At 45.8% G+C, this 15,738-nt stretch overlaps 3 protein-coding genes across 3 annotated transcripts; 2 read left to right on the top strand and 1 right to left on the bottom strand.

The window, feature by feature from the left end:
- The first annotated feature begins 11 nt into the window (after positions 1 to 11).
- On the top strand, positions 12 to 2,266 carry VC83_06500 (uncharacterized protein). Its single transcript, XM_024470098.1, has 3 exons — positions 12 to 441; positions 507 to 1,244; positions 1,292 to 2,266. The coding sequence occupies exons 1-3, from the start codon at positions 238 to 240 to the stop codon at positions 1,802 to 1,804; spliced, it is 1,455 nt and encodes a 484-aa protein (XP_024323563.1). The 5' UTR covers positions 12 to 237; the 3' UTR covers positions 1,805 to 2,266.
- A 6,030-nt stretch (positions 2,267 to 8,296) lies between these two features.
- Positions 8,297 to 9,287, top strand: VC83_06499 (uncharacterized protein). The gene is made up of 2 exons (XM_024470097.1): positions 8,297 to 8,501; positions 8,560 to 9,287. The coding sequence occupies exons 1-2, from the start codon at positions 8,496 to 8,498 to the stop codon at positions 9,220 to 9,222; spliced, it is 669 nt and encodes a 222-aa protein (XP_024323694.1). The 5' UTR covers positions 8,297 to 8,495; the 3' UTR covers positions 9,223 to 9,287.
- Positions 9,288 to 9,526: 239 nt separating this feature from the next.
- VC83_06498 (uncharacterized protein) lies at positions 9,527 to 11,569 on the bottom strand (the record flags this gene model as incomplete). Its single annotated transcript, XM_024470096.1, has 2 exons — positions 9,527 to 9,877; positions 11,453 to 11,569. The coding sequence occupies 2 exons, from the start codon at positions 11,567 to 11,569 to the stop codon at positions 9,527 to 9,529; spliced, it is 468 nt and encodes a 155-aa protein (XP_024323693.1).
- Positions 11,570 to 15,738: the final 4,169 nt, after the last annotated feature.

Here is a 15,738-nt window from a genome sequence, read left to right as displayed (position 1 = left end):
TCACTCCTTGTACAACATCACCTGCAATTGCACCTATAACCCCTCATCCGCGTAGGTCCACGCACGACCTACACGCTTACACGCCCCTGCATCTGAGCTTTTACACGCGCTACCCCTCGTAGCACCGCCCGTGCGCCTTTCGCTGGGCGATTACACACCCCCCCCTTTTTTTCCCTTGGGAACGCCTCGGCCGAGGACAAACTGTGAAGCCTCGGAGGAACACAGAGCCACGCGACGATGGAGAAGACGGAGCCCTTTCCGGTGCTAGATGAGCGGGTTAATAGGCTGCTGCCGGAGGAGACGACGGGCGCGAGCGTTCAGAAGAAGGTCCAGAGGAGGAGGAAGAGCAGTGGACTGGGGGGAGAGATCCGGGCGGGAGATACTGGTGTGCCGGCCATTGCGACGATGGAGTTGAAAATGCAGAGTGCGGCGTTGTCGAGGGTGAGTTTCTGCGCTGGTTGTGGTGGGGTATACCGTCGTGAAGACATACTGACGTCGTCACATAGGCAAGGAGTGAACGCGACCGCAAGGCGCGCCCGTTCTCGAAGCGGAGGAAGGCTCAGTCTCTATTGAGAAGATGCAAGAGCGTTGCCCTAAAATACACCTGGGTGACACCTCTCGCCATCCTCGGCGTCTTTGCCGCCCTATACGCCATCAACCCCACCGAGTCCAACATAATCAACCGCTTCATCTTCCTCTCCTACAAGCGACCCATCCCTGCCGGGAGCCCTGCCGGCACCGAGCACAAATACGGCAAGGGGTACTGGGACTACGCGTTCCTGTCCTTTTACATCGTGGTTCTATCCTTCACGCGCGAGTTCATCATGCAGATGCTGCTGCGCCCCCTCGCGGTACGCTGCGGGCTGCGCTCGCGAGCCAAGCAGTCCCGCTTCATGGAGCAGGTGTACACGGCTATCTACTTTGCGTGCTCGGGACCCGCGGGCATGTACGTTATGAGCCGCACGCCAGTGTGGTACTTTAACATCCCCGGCATGTACGAGGGATTCCCCCACCGCACGCTCGCGGCCGACTTCAAGTTCTACTACCTCTTCCAGGCGGCGTACTGGGCGCAGCAGGCTATCGTGCTGCTGTTTGGGATGGAGAAGCCGCGCAAGGACTTTAAGGAGCTGGTGGGACATCACATCGTTAGTTTGTTGCTTATTGGGCTCAGCTACCGCTTTCACTTCACTTATATCGGGCTGGCTGTATATACCACGCACGACATTAGTGATTTCTTCCTTGCTGTAAGTTCTCTGCATACGTGCCCGAGACCACCACTGACACCTAACAGACATCCAAGACCCTGAACTACATCGACCACCCCCTCGTCGGCCCCTACTTCGGTCTCTTCACCTTTGTCTGGATCTACATGCGCCACTACCTCAACCTCCGCATCCTCCTCTCCCTCTTCTTCGAGTTCAAGACCATCGGCCCCTATGAGCTCAACTGGGAAACAGAGCAATACAAGTGCGACCTCTCGCACTACATCACCGCCGCTCTACTCAGCTGTCTGCAATGCCTCAATCTCTTCTGGCTCTTCTCGATCCTGCGCATCGCATACCGCTTCCTCTTCTTCAACGCCCTCTCTGATGAGCGCAGCGACGCTGAGGATGATGAGGAGTATGACCGCGAGTTGCGCGATGAGAAGGAGCGGGCGGAGAGGGAGAAGAAGGAGTTACGCAGTATTACTGGGGTCAATGTGCCGACTATTAAGTTGAATGGCAGCGCGGAGGAGGTCGAGGTGACTGGTGCTTCGACGAGGGGTGCGTCTTCTATCAGGAAGTCGCCGAGGAGGAAGGCTTAGGTTTGTGGAATGTTCCGTGATGAAAGAAAGACTGATGACATGGTTGATGACGGCTGGCTACATGCTGCGATGTGGCGGCCCGGTGGGAGGAGGGTGGGAGGTGTTGGGAAGCCACCCATGTTTATTATTTTTCTCTTCCTGTACACTTATTATCTCCATATTCTTCATCGCGCGTCAGCGTGCTAATGTCATAGATTTCCCTTTTCACCCCCTTTTCCCCAGGGGCTGCGCGTGCAGAAGTGCATGTCCCAGGCGTGGGATGGTTCTTTTCCAGAGATTTGATTATATTGCAGATTGTGTTTCATTGACCAAAATAGACCTTATTCATCCTCACTCCCAAGCATGCTACCAACAATGGCATTCAAGAGTTGGCAAAGTAGTCGCATTAAGTCTTGTTGTCACATCTACTTCAACCTCTTGATATTAGTTTCTTTGCGGTCTTAAAACGTTTATATAGACGACAAATTGAAGATCTTATACAAGTCGGGGTTTACCATATTGATAAGTCTGATTTCCTTTAGGCCTATTCTATAGCTCATACAGGGTCTTTAACACCAAACATGGCCCGTAGTGGGTTTACAGCTATAGGATTAATCCCGTATGACCTATAATGCGTTCTTTCGAAGCTTAATACTCAATTACAGACTCCTACCCCTCCCCCTCCTCCGTCGACTAAACTAGTGCCTTAGGTCCTAGAGACGCCACATAATATACAAGAGCTTGAATTACAAGCTAGGGCAATTGGAGAGTTTGTACAACGTCGTACGGCTGGTTCTACTAGTCCTACAGATCGTGCCGTTTGACAATTAGTTAAGGGCTGTCGAATGGCTATGCACACTCCGCAGTCCCTCCTTACAGACGAAAACAAGAAGCTCCAGGCCGCAAACGAACGCCAAAAGAAGAAAAGAGCTGTACGTAGGTCGTATATTGCCATAGGAGTGTTTTGACAGTCTAAGAAGGCTTGGATTATATCCGTGACCCCCACGGGTAGGGTATGTATCCGGCCAAAATCCTACGGGTAGAGTAGGTATATATCCGGATACATGAGGCTGAATAGAGTATATAAAAATGAAGCTTTTGATAATACTAGTAACCTACCCTAACCCCTTATTCGTGTGCCTCATCGTCAGCATCATCGCCATCACTATCAGCCCCTTGAATCTGACCCCAATTCCGTAAGCAAAGTAAATATCTAATTGTTGGCGGTGATAACCTATTCCGCTTTTTTGTAATAATATCACTACCATTACTAAATACCTGTTCTGATGCTGCGGATGTTGCTGGAATTGCTAAGTGATCACGAGCAATACGGGCAATAACTGGATATTGGTATTGCTTTGCGCACCAATAAATGAGAATATCAGTGTGCTCACCAGGCCGTGGTTCAAGCATCCACCGCCTCCATTCTGGCTCCTGAAATGCTAAGCCCTCTGACGCAAATAGGTCTTCATCAGAATCAGGCTCTTGATCTATTGTAGTTGTAGTACCTATTGCTTCCACAAGGGCTGTTTAGGTGATACTCTCGCTTTTGGTATGTCCTACAGACGTCTTCTAATTGTGCCCTTGCTCGTGATCTTCGTGTATCGTCTATAGTATTTGGATATAACCTTTTGAATACTGTATGATTCATTCGTGGGTCGCAAATTGTAGCAACAGCTGAGTGCTTACACTGCTGATTCGTCGTAAGAGTATAATACTCATTAAGCTTTTGAAGCGCAGCTCCGCATGCTAGTCCAATTGCAGAGCTTTTACCAAGATCTTCTTGTATCGATATAACTTTATTTATCATCTTTAAGTAAAGAGGGATAGTAAAGTTAAGGGTTGGATATGAATAGCTTTGTAACCATCTCGATGGCTTTAAGAATAGGAATAATCGTTCAAGAGCTTCAATAATAGTCCAATCACTTATAGTTAACGCAATATCTTTTATACTAGGATCAAGCTTTTGTGTAGTACACACTGCAGTAATCGGTATTCGAAGCTTTAAAGCGGTTTCAAGCATATAATACGTCGAATTCCAGCATATAGGCATATCAAGTGATAATTGGCGTGGCTTTTGGCCTGCTGCCTTTATCTGTTTCTGTAAAGCATCCTTCCAAGCTCGTCGGTTCCGAAACACATAAATGTGTCTTCACAGCTTTTCAAGGGTTGCTGATACTTCAGTTGAAGAGCTATCCATATGCTGCGGAATCTGGGCAAGACCTTGCTCACACCAGTATGCTTCTGTTTCTGTATCCGGGCTGGCTTTCAAGCTCTTAAGAGCAGCTTGGACTGCAAGATTAATGATATGTGCAATACACTGGACGTCCCCTTCTTTAACAGTAAACGTCCAAGGCTGTTGAATAGACGTCTGGCGTTCACTGGCCAATTTCTCAAATTCTGAAAGCATTACAGTATTCGCTGAGGCATTATCTTGTGTACAAGTAAAGATAGCACCTGTGATTTCGAAGCTATCTGTTACTGCTGCTAATTCTTGAGCGAGATATTCGCCGCTATGAATTGGTTCTTGAAGGTGGATTACATCAAGTAATACACACCGGTGCTGCCACTTCTCATTAATCCAATGACCTGTAACAGCAGCGTACTCTGTATAGTTTTGTGCAGTCCATACATCCGTCGTTATAAATATCCGGCCACCATAGGTAATATGAGCTTGGAGTTCTATTTGTAATAAGCCTCGGTGATATGAGAATTGCCGCTGTAGCTCTCAGTGTAGTGTTCGTGACGAGATTGACAAAGTAGTTGGGCTTAAGAATTGTACTAATTGATGAAACGAATGGCTTTCAATAAGTCGTAAGGAGAGGATATTTGATACAATGAATGAGAGTAATAACTCTACTATTCTGTAATGATGGGTGCACCAGATGTGAGAATCTAGCCACCCAAGGAAGGGGAAGATTTTACTAAGACAACACACTGTCTTAGGAAACAGAGCCACAGGGTTGTAGCTTAGACTATTCCACAACGCAGCAATCAAGTGTATGATATAGTGGAGTGGTTTAGACAAGTTGTAACAAATGTTGAGTCTGAGAACTCAGGGATAAGTCAGAGGTTAGCACCTCACTGACTTTTTAGAAACAAGGAGTAACAAGATCAATGCTTGGAAGCTTGGAAAAGACGTGGAAGTATGTGATAGTCGATTTACTGTATTGTCTGCTTGCCCTTTCTTAAGGAAAGGGCAATCCTATTTATGCTAAAGGAGTGTAGTTCTCTCATTTTCCAAGAGTTTCCATGACTAACCAGGCTTGGCAACTGTAGTCGACGTAAGAGAATCCCATAGAACCATCTCTTAGGTTCGTAGCCTATAGGAAGTAAAAGGAGGTCCAAGGTCAGAGTACCCCTATAGTAACTATTTCACTATGTCATTCACTTCACCTGCTTCACTCACTTCGCTCACTTCGCTTCACTTGCTGACCTAGATCAGCCCAAATGTTGACTACTGGCTTAGGCTCTCTTGTTATTGGCTTGCTGCACTAGGGCTCGCTTAGCTAGGGTTCGGTTAATTAGTGCCTTCGCTTATTTGGCACTAGAGATTTTTACTGTTATATAAGCACTTATTGCTCATGTCTCTTATTGATCTTTAGCTAGCAAATTATATACTACTTGGCCTTCTTGCAATTCCTCCTGCTTCGACTTACTTTGCATTCCCTTACTTCGAGTCGAACCACTTGGCCAACCTGTTAGTCTCACCACTTAACCCCTGTGGTATAAAGTATATGCTTTGGAGCCTGAACTACTATACCTTGTCCTACTGCTTCGAGTATCGAAGTCTTCACATTATACTTCGGATACTTCTGCAGACTTGAAGGTCAGCCTCAGTTCGAACTGTCCTTACATCCTGCCACAGCTGGCTGCCAACAGGGATTGGTTGAAGAAGTCCATTATAAGCATCTCTTGTAGGTTTTGATCTTTTGCAGATATGGCAGTTCTTGATGTATTGTATAATTGTCTTATCATCCGGGGCAAGTAATACTGTCTTTTGATGACCCGAATCATCTTCCCAATGCCAGGGTGTCCCATTGCTGGTTGGTCATGAATTTCTTGTAAGAGTTCGACATGAGCACTTTCTGGAACCCAGACTCTATTATGATAATATAAGAGCCCTTCCTTCACCTCGCAATATGCTAGAGCTATGTCTGGACTATTTCGTTCTCCATTCTGAAGCTTCTGAATAGTGTCTTTGCATAAGCTGTCTTGAAGTTGCGCAGTTTGGATTTTGTCTAGAATACTTGCTTCCTGTAGGTGGACTGGTGCAAGTTGGATGTCTTGATTCACCTTAGCATCTTCGAATTTCCTTATCTCTTGGAGGTCTGGATGGAGTCTCTTGAGTGGTAGCAGGGTTTGAAGTTGTTGTTTTTGGCGGTCATCTTCTTCGTTCCCTTCTGGTCTATCTCCTGGTCTTCGAGTTAATGCATCTGCTTTTCCGTTCTGTTTCCCAGGTCGATATATAATTTGAAAGTTAAACCTTGACAGAAACTCAGCCCATCGAGCTTGCCTTCGAGTAAGCTTCTTTGTTGTCATGAAGTATTCAAGACTCTTGTGATCTGACAAAACTTGGACTGGCATTGCTGTGCCCTCGACTTCTGGTCTCCATGCTTCGAAGCATCTGATGATGGCGAGTAACTCCTTGTCATAGATTTCGTAATTGCATTCTGCAGGTTCCATCTTTTTCGAGAAGAATGCAGCTGGTTGTAGGATTCCCTTGTCATCTTTCTGTGACAGTACCCCTGAGGAAATAAAATCTGAGGCATCAGCTTCAACATAGGCTGTCTTCTCTCTATCGAAATGTCGTAAGACTGGGGCTTCTGTGACAGTCTTTTTCAGAAGTGTGAATGCTTCCTGACATGCTTCTGTCCATTCGAAGACATGGTCTTTTTTCGTTAAGTTGACGAGTGGTTTCATGATGTTTGAATAGTTCTTGATAATCCTTCGATAGAACACACAGAATCCGATAAAAGCTTGCATGTCCCGTAATGATTTTGGTGCTTTCCAATCGAGTATAGTGTTCACCTTTCCAGGATCCATGCGAATTCCATTAACTCCAATGATGAGTCCTAAGAATTTTGTCTCTTGAACAAAGAATTCGCATTTTGCTATATCTGCTTGTAGTCCTGCTTCTTAAAGCTTTTGTAGAACCATTTTGACATGCTTAACATGTTCCTCCTTACTTGTGCTATAGACAAGAAGATCGTTCTGTATGCAGTCTTAGGAAACAGAGCCAAAGGGTCATAGCTTAGACTATTCCACAACACAACCATAACAACCGTAACAACCGTAACAACCGTAACAACCGTAACAACCGTAACAACCGTAACAACCGTAACAACCGTAACAACCATAACAAGCTGTAAGCTATAATCGTAACAACGTGGGGAGAGTTAGGGCAGGTTAGCCGAGTCGGACCCGTTTTGGGTACTTAAGGGGATTGACCCAACGGGGTTCCTCATCATCTTTTTTGTATCCTTCGTAGTAGACCTATAGGATAGCATCTGTTTAGCCTCTGACTCGCACTCTCATATGCTATTACTGTGAGCTGGGTGCCCTGTGTCCTTACAGTCTGCCTTAGACTATAGTGGCTTTTTGTTTTTTAACCATAGAGACTAGTAGGACAGGCTGACTAGCACGACTACGATGGAAGGTTGTCCCCTCCTTAACAATGTAGTACGCCATCACGTCATTAATGGTAGTAATCCTGCATTAACAACTAGTAACACCTTAGGCAATGTTAAGATGGCGTCAGTTAGAAACAATTGTTTAGGCGTTATATGATCTAATCGCTCTAATGCACCTTAGACGTCCTAGTCCACTACTTGTTACAGCTATAGTAACGTGACCTAAGAAGTCATAAGGCTAGTGGGGCTAGGCTGTAGTGTGACTATCTAGTGGATAGTTGTAGAAACTAGTGGATATTAGATAGTTGAGCTATCTATTAACTATCCAAACTATCTATAAGGCATGGTGCTACTATATAAGTAGATAGTATTCCCTTAGATAGGAGCTTCATGCTCAACTTAATATAGTATTCTTTACAATACTATAATGTGTTACTTAGAAAGCCTTTGTGTTTAATCCCCTGCCTCCTCTGTTAAGTCAACCTTATAAGAAACCTCTATGCATCCTATTAGATAGGAAGCAGCATTATAGTAAGCTCTCCCCTTTTACAAATACAGTATTATTAACCCTTACATAGGTTCAAGTGTCATCGCTAACGTAGGCACGAGTAGTTGGTGCCTCTTACCTTATCCACCTAGTGATTTAGCAGCAGGAACTTGTTCCTGCCACTAATATCAAGCAAATGGTGTGCCTTATAGGCATACTATGAGCTTTATATTCCGCTAGAGGCTCACACTCGAGCCCTTCTTGCCTCCTGTTTTGTTAACAGCAGTTTGGCAAGAAGCTTTCACAACCTCCCGCCCCCCTATCGACATTTCTATGCTCTGCCCTTGCTCTGATGTGCCTTGCTAGGCTCCGGCAACACAAGTCCCCTAATCAAGCCTGATCTTTCAGGTTACGGCTGGCCTGTGGAAAGGTGGGGCGGAATTTCGTCCTCATCTATGGCCTGCTGCCGCGCGGAATTCCAAACCATTCTCACCATCGTCTTCTGTCAGGTCTACTGTACTCTCGCGGGCATTTTCTTGATCTCGACTCACGGTCTTTCTTGTTACCCAGCTCAGGACAAGCGCATTCGATCATGACTGTTGGCAGTCCAATCCTAATTAGGTCAACAATTGAGGGAAATCTGACCAATCCAATAGGAACATTGCGAGCACTATGGCTGCAACGACAATGGATTACCACCTGCCCTCAATTCTCTCTTGCAAAGTCGTTGCGCGCCCGATGAGCAAGGCTTGCGTGCAATGCAAGTCGCAATCCTAAGCTCGCTGAGTGAGTCCGGACGCCTCCCTGCAAGCAATATCATCGATGACATTGCGGCGGACTCCGGTAAAACAGGATATGAGATATTGAGTGCATTGCACGACCACGATTATATACGAATGGACAAGCACAGGAACATCATCGCTGCCTATCCGTTCTCGGTCAGACCAACGCATCATCGTGTCGAACTGCAAAGCGGGGTAGCAGTATTTGCCATGTGCGCGATAGATGCTCTCGGAATCCCGCCTATGGTTCACAGCGACGCAACAATGCACTCAAGGACAGAGTCTGGCGACGAAATCTGTGTTATCTTTCACCAGCAACGGGTTAGCTGGGACCCCCCCGAAACCGTTGTTTTCGTTGGAACGGCGTCTAACACAGGCGCTGCTGCGGATGTTTGCTGCAAATATGTAAACTTCTTCGTCAGCCGAACAATCGCAGATGCCTGGGTACAAGCTCATCCGGAGATAACAGGGACGATTCTTGATCAGCAAAGAGCTGTGCAGTTAGGTGCCACAGTTTTTGGCATGTTGCTTCAGTAGGAAGTTTTTTTTTACAAGTGTAACACAATCCAATGTAAGATGTGACCTGATCTGTTACTTTGAAATTGTATTCCCGATTGTAAAATTTACTTCAGCTATCTCTATCTATAAGGTATTCGATTTGGAAGAAACAAGTCAAGATTCACGTCGCGCAGTAACTTAAGGTTTTCACATCCTTATCAAAGCCCAATGCAGCAAGCTTCCAAGCCTCATTCCACGTAAGATATGGATGAAACATCCCCGCCAGGTCTTTGGCCATGACATGGTAACGCACGGAGAGAGCTGCTTCCATTACAAGTTCTCCTCATTCTTCTGCCAGAACAAACGCACCCACGATCCGGTCATCACTCTTATCTCGCACTAGCGTTACAAAGCCCTGCGTGCTTTGCTGTACGAGAGCGCCAGGAAGAAGGTTTAGCGGGGAAGACGATGCTTCCGCGTCAATGCCCTTAGCACGAGCGTCAATGAGACTAACACCGACGCCAGCAACAGCTGGAGTAGTAAATACGACCCACGGCACGACTGAATAGTCGATTTTCTCCGGCTCTCGATTATTGATTGTTCTCAGGGCGTTGAGTGCAGCCAGCTTTCCTTCCGCTGCAGCAGTATAGACGAACTGCGGGGAATCGGCAACACAATCGCCAGCGGCGTATCCCTAGGGATCGAGGTTTCCAGGGTATTTGAAACAACAAATCCACCATGGGCTGTGCTAGCTAACTTGATCGGAAGAACAGAGATGTGTGCAGTATTAGGACAGCGACCGGCGGCGAGGAAAAGCACCCGCAGTGATAAATATCCAAAAGCAGCACTCAGACAACATGATGCATGTACTCTGGTGGAAGCGGCATTAACTATTATGTTAGCGCTGCTGCAATAGTACTATTCTATCACTCAGAGTCATTTGTAAGGGAACGGAATACATAGGCAAATCACTACCTCTACCGGCTCACCACACATATTGGCATCGGTCATCACACAGGCAAGATCGGCATACGCGCCTACCTCTAGGCCATCAACAAGGCCAATACAGATGATGCCAATGCGGTTGCAGACGGTGCGACACGTCCTCTTGGAATGTAGAGAACGAGCGACACCGGATGTGGGTAGGTAGGAAATCATGCGTCGACACAAACCCATTTTCTGCAGCAGCCAAGGTGATCCTAAAGCAATTCCGGGCAGCCCATCCACAGTACTAAAATATACGTAGTGGTAGAAAAGTGAATTCTGGTATATAGAAGTAAGGGCAATGAAAGGTCTGACAAGTTCAGAGTCATTAGATCTATAGATAACTATGAACGAAAATAGAGAAGCAGTTTGGGCAGAACGGCTTACATAGTGCAATCGAATCAAATCAACCAGGCAGTCAGGCTAGGAGCTCCCAATGGTCCCTCAGGATATAATAATATATGTTCCGGCCCAGTCGCGAATGGGCCAGCCCAACCACGAATATGAACCTCCGCGAGCGGGCCGGCCTATTCGCGAATGGGCCGGCCCAACCGCGAATGATGCCCAACCTATGCGGGGTAATATAGTATAGATATTGTAGATAGATCTATTATATCAACTTCATCAATATGGAAGACCCTACTATTGCACAGATTAATCCATTTCCTCAGGATGTGCGCACTGCTTTTCAAACCTATATTCATAGCTTTAGCTATAGTAATAGAGAGCGGATAGACTACTTAAAATACCGTCAATTACTCCTCTATCTTCAGAACCCATCGATGAAACCTGCAAATCCTATTGAATCACGACTTAAGCATCGTGCGCAAACAGAGTTTATGCTTCTACATAATAAGCTCCTACTAGGTTTCAAAACCCACGATGTGTAATTCTTGAGAGCGATGCATTTGGTACTATTATCAACGAACACCTACAACTCCTACACGCAGGCCGTACAAAAACATGGAATATCATACAACAAAAGTTCTATGGACTAAAGAGAGAAGAAGTAGAGTTCATTATAAAGCGGTGTAAGAACTGTACTCTAAAAAGAGCAGACACTGTTGGTAATAGTATATAGATTCTTAATTACTACTTTACTATTACTATTATTCGTGGTTGGGCCGGCCCATTCGCGAATAGGCCGGCCCGCTCGCGGAGGTTCATATTCGTGGTTGGGCTGGCCCATTCGCGAATGGGCCAGCCTATTCGCGAATATGAATTATTCGCGACTGGGCCGGAACATATATCCTTCATTGCGCTCCGGCAACTCCGCAGAGCCCACCATTTCTGGAGACCTGAGATGGTCGCCAGATCGGCAAATCTTCCGAGTCTCCCGACTCTGGAGACCGCGGGCGTGGGAGCCGCTCGCCTCCCTCGCTCCTGGCTCGTGCGATTCCATTTATCCCACAATTATCTTGATCTCGCGAGCGGCGGTCTCTCGAGGCGTGTGGGGCGTTGGAGAGTAATGGGCCTAAGACCGGCGGGCGTGAGAGCCACATACATACATAAGCTACTCCCGAGTGTTCCACTAAATTTCCGAGTTTAATTCGCTATTATTCCGCGTCGATTGCATCGTTCCCACTAAATCCCTATTCATGTTATACACGTTCTCGAGTTCTGGTTCTTGTCACACCGCGTACGAAAACGCCAAACCGCTGCGATATCTTCTCATATGTAGCCTCTTGATGCCGCTGCAACGACTCTAATCGTCGAGAGTCCGTTCCTTTAATTGTAGTATATCGATTTGGGCCAATCGGAGCGGGGTATTTGGACGAATTTCATCACCTGTCTCTATCACCAATACAGGTGTTGCTAGGAAGCCAGTACTGGTAACTCTCGTAATCCATCGTGCTAATGTCCTTTCTTCTGCGTTAGACGTCCCCGAGGCTTGCGCCTTTGTTTTACGTCCAGCCACCCGATTGCGTAGTGGAACCTGAAAGTGTATCGTTGCATCCCAGATAGAATCGTTGTAGCCCAGATAGATGAAAGCTCACTATTTTCCAGTTAGTTACTGTCTTTTGTATGTCTTCTCGAGAATTCGCTTTACCAGTTCCATGTAAGAAGCCAAAACTTGCATAGACTTATGTCTAAGTCGAGAGCAATGTTCAAACTGTCCCAACTGTCCCTCCTTTTAAAACTTTGCGCCTTGCGCAGAAGCCCTTAAACTGCTAAGGTTTTGCTCCCGAGGTCTAGAGTGCGCTCTAGACCTTCCCTTTCTCTATACCGTGTTCTATAGCTAGGCCATGGTTAGATAACCCATCTATATTCTGGCCATATTAGAAATTATTAAGGAAATAATCTTAACGTGGTTGTACACCGAGTCGTGAATGTCACCGAGTCGTGAACTTTTCCCTACTTAGCTACCTACGAACTTCAACACGCGTTTCCTCCACAACTACCAATGGAAATCCAAACCCAAGAAGCGCGAATCATTCTAGCTATTGAGGCTCTTCAAACATGTAAATCGCTTAATCGCAGGTCTGCATCAATACTATATAAAGTGCCTTATTCTACGCTTACTGATAGAATGGCCGGCCGACCTTCTCGACGCGAAACCAAAGCCAATAGTCATAAATTGACTGAGCTAGAAGAGGAAGTGATTATTCGAAATATATTGGATATGGATGCAAGAGGATTTGCACCTCGGCCTGCTAGTGTGGAGGATATGGCAAATTATATCCTTGAATCGCGTGGGGGAAAGCACGTTGGGACGCGGTGGGCATATCGATTTATACAACGCCGCCCCGAGTTAAAGACGTGTTGTAATCGCGTTTATGACTTTCAAAGAGCCTTGTGCGAAGATCCTGAGCTTATTGGAGCGTGGTTTCAACTTGTGCAGAACATGAGAGCAAAGTACGGCATCCAAGATTGCGATTTCTACAACTTTGACGAGACGGGCTTCATGATGGGCGTTATTAGCTCAGCTTTAGTTGTTACGCACGCCGATCGATGTGGCAGAGGCAAGGCAGTTCAGCCTGGCAATCGGGAATGGGCTACAGCAATTGTTTGTGTGAATGCTGAAGGCGGGAGTATCCCTCCGTTTTTAGTAGTTCAAGGGAAATGTCACCTTTCAAGTTGGTATACTGAAGGCGGCCTTCCTCACAATTGGGTAATTAAACCAACAAGCAATGGATGGACCAACAACGAGACAGGTCTAGAATGGCTTCATCATTTCGATAAACATACTTGCAGTCGTGCAAAAGGACCATATCGGATGTTGGTTTTAGACGGGCATGAAAGTCACGAATCAGCTGTTTCAGGAATATTGCAAAGCAAACAACATCATAACTCTCTGTCTACCTCCTCACTCGTCTCACCTAACTCAGCCACTTGATGTTGGGTGCTTTAGTGTTCTTAAACGCATGTATGGGCGTCAAATTGAGACCTTTATTAAGGCTCATATAAACCATATTACAAAGGTTGAGTTTTTTATAGCTTTCCACGCAGCTTATAACCAGTCAATAACAACTCAAAACGCCAAAGCTGGATTTTGCAGAGCTGGTTTAGTGCCCTTTGATCCGCAAGTAATCATTTCAAAGCTAGACGTCAAGTTGCGGACTCCTACACCTACAGGACCCCCCTCTATAGACGCTGATCCTTGGGTTTCTCAAACGCCTCGCAACCCAATAGATGCTCTCTCACAGACTACTCTAGTTAAAAATTGCATTGCACGGCACCAAGGAAGCTCGCCAACCCCCATTTTTGCTACTGTTACTGCATTAGCTAAAGGGACAGAGATTTTGGCACATGAAATGACTTTATTGTCAGCTGAAGTCCGCACCCTTCGAGCAGCAAACGAAGCTCTTAGCAAACGCCGGAGGGCTAAAAAGTCTCATGTCCGTCAAGGGTGTGCACTTTCTGTAGGGGATGCACATGATGATTTGTCCCAAAGGGCAGTTACGGAGCAAATAAATCGCGAGAAGCGCTCTGGAGGGGTTGGTAGGAATGAGGGGCAACCAGGTGTACGACATTATGGCACTTGCGGGGGGGCTGGCCATAATGCACGAACTTGTCAGGAGGTCATAGAAGTACTTAGCTCATCAGATTCTGAATAGTTTTAGTTTTAATACATGTTGTGGTTGTTTAATTATACCTTACAGTGGTGGGTATAAAAAAGTTTCACGACTCGGTGACATTCACGACTCGGTGACATTCACGACTCGGTGTACAACCACGTTATTTGGAATTTATATTCTTCTAGCTTTTATTCCATTCTTATAAACCCAAGTGCATACACCTCAAATGCCTCTACTGCTCGAGTTTAGGATATCTGTCCTATTTAGCACTTAGCTCATTCAGCCACCTCTATAGATCCCCTTCCCTAAGTTAGACGGAAACCCCCTACTACCCATCCACTCCCTTAACCACCCCTGCACCTGCAAAATAAAGAGTGCTAGTATCATAACATAAGCATACTGACATGTGACTTTTAAAGCTCGATTAGACATCATAGTCGTTAATGTCCTCTTTACAGCTCTAACACTTCCCTGTCCTATGCTCATTAACGCTGCCATGCTAATCTATATACTCTGAATACCCATACCCATCTTCACATAGTGGTTGCTGTAGGCACGCCTTGTACCTAGTGTGGTCGATAGTAGGATTAGATCTTGTCTCCTAGCACAAGATTGTCATACTGACATTCGTTGCACTCAGTTTGCTATCAAACTCAAGAGCAAACTTGGAAATCTCCTCCTCAAACCTACAAGTCACTATACATATTTTGGCTTATCACACCAACAACAAGAGCAATACTACTCAACGATTGCTACAACCATCTATGATTCATTACACGTCATCGCTCCTTAGTTACTGGGCCGATATTACCACATAGCATATCTCTACAACCCTCTATGATTCATTACATGACATCACTCATACTACCACATGACATATCTCTACCAACTAGAGGCCTAGGAGCATGAACGATAGCTCTAAAAGCTCCTACGAACCTCTATGATTCATTACTTGTCATCCTCTTTAGTTACCCACAAGATTGGTTAAGTTATGACATAATTTGTCTATGACATAATTTGTCTATGACATAATTTGTCTATGACATAATTTGTCTATGACATAATTTGTCTATAGGGGTACTCTGACCTTGGACCTCCTTTTACTTCCTATAGGCTACGAACCTAAGAGATGGTTCTATGGGATTCTCTTACGTCGACTACAGTTACCAAGCCTGGTAAGTCATGGAAAGTCTTGGAAAATGAGAGAACTACACTCCTTTAGCATAAATAGGATTGCCCTTTCCTTAAGAAAGGGCAAGCAGACAATACAGTAAATCGACTATCACATACTTCCACGTCTTTTCCAAGCTTCCAAGCATTCATCTTGTTACTCCTTGTTTCTGAAAAGTCAGTGAGGTGTTAACCTCTGACTTACCCCTGAGTTCCCAGACTCAACATTTGTTGCAACTTGTCTGAACCACTTCACTACATCACACACCTGATTGCTGCGTTGGGGAATAGTCTAAGCTACGACCCTTTGGCTCTGTTTTCTAAGACAGTGTGTTGTCTTAGTAAATTCATCCCTTCCTTGGGTGGCTAGATTCTCACATCT

This window comes from Pseudogymnoascus destructans, assembly GCF_001641265.1.
Source record: "Pseudogymnoascus destructans isolate 20631-21 unplaced genomic scaffold scaffold_12, whole genome shotgun sequence".
NCBI lineage: Eukaryota > Fungi > Ascomycota > Leotiomycetes > Thelebolales > Thelebolaceae > Pseudogymnoascus > Pseudogymnoascus destructans.
Note: the sequence above shows the minus strand (reverse complement) of the source record. Positions and strands in the feature narration are given on the sequence as shown.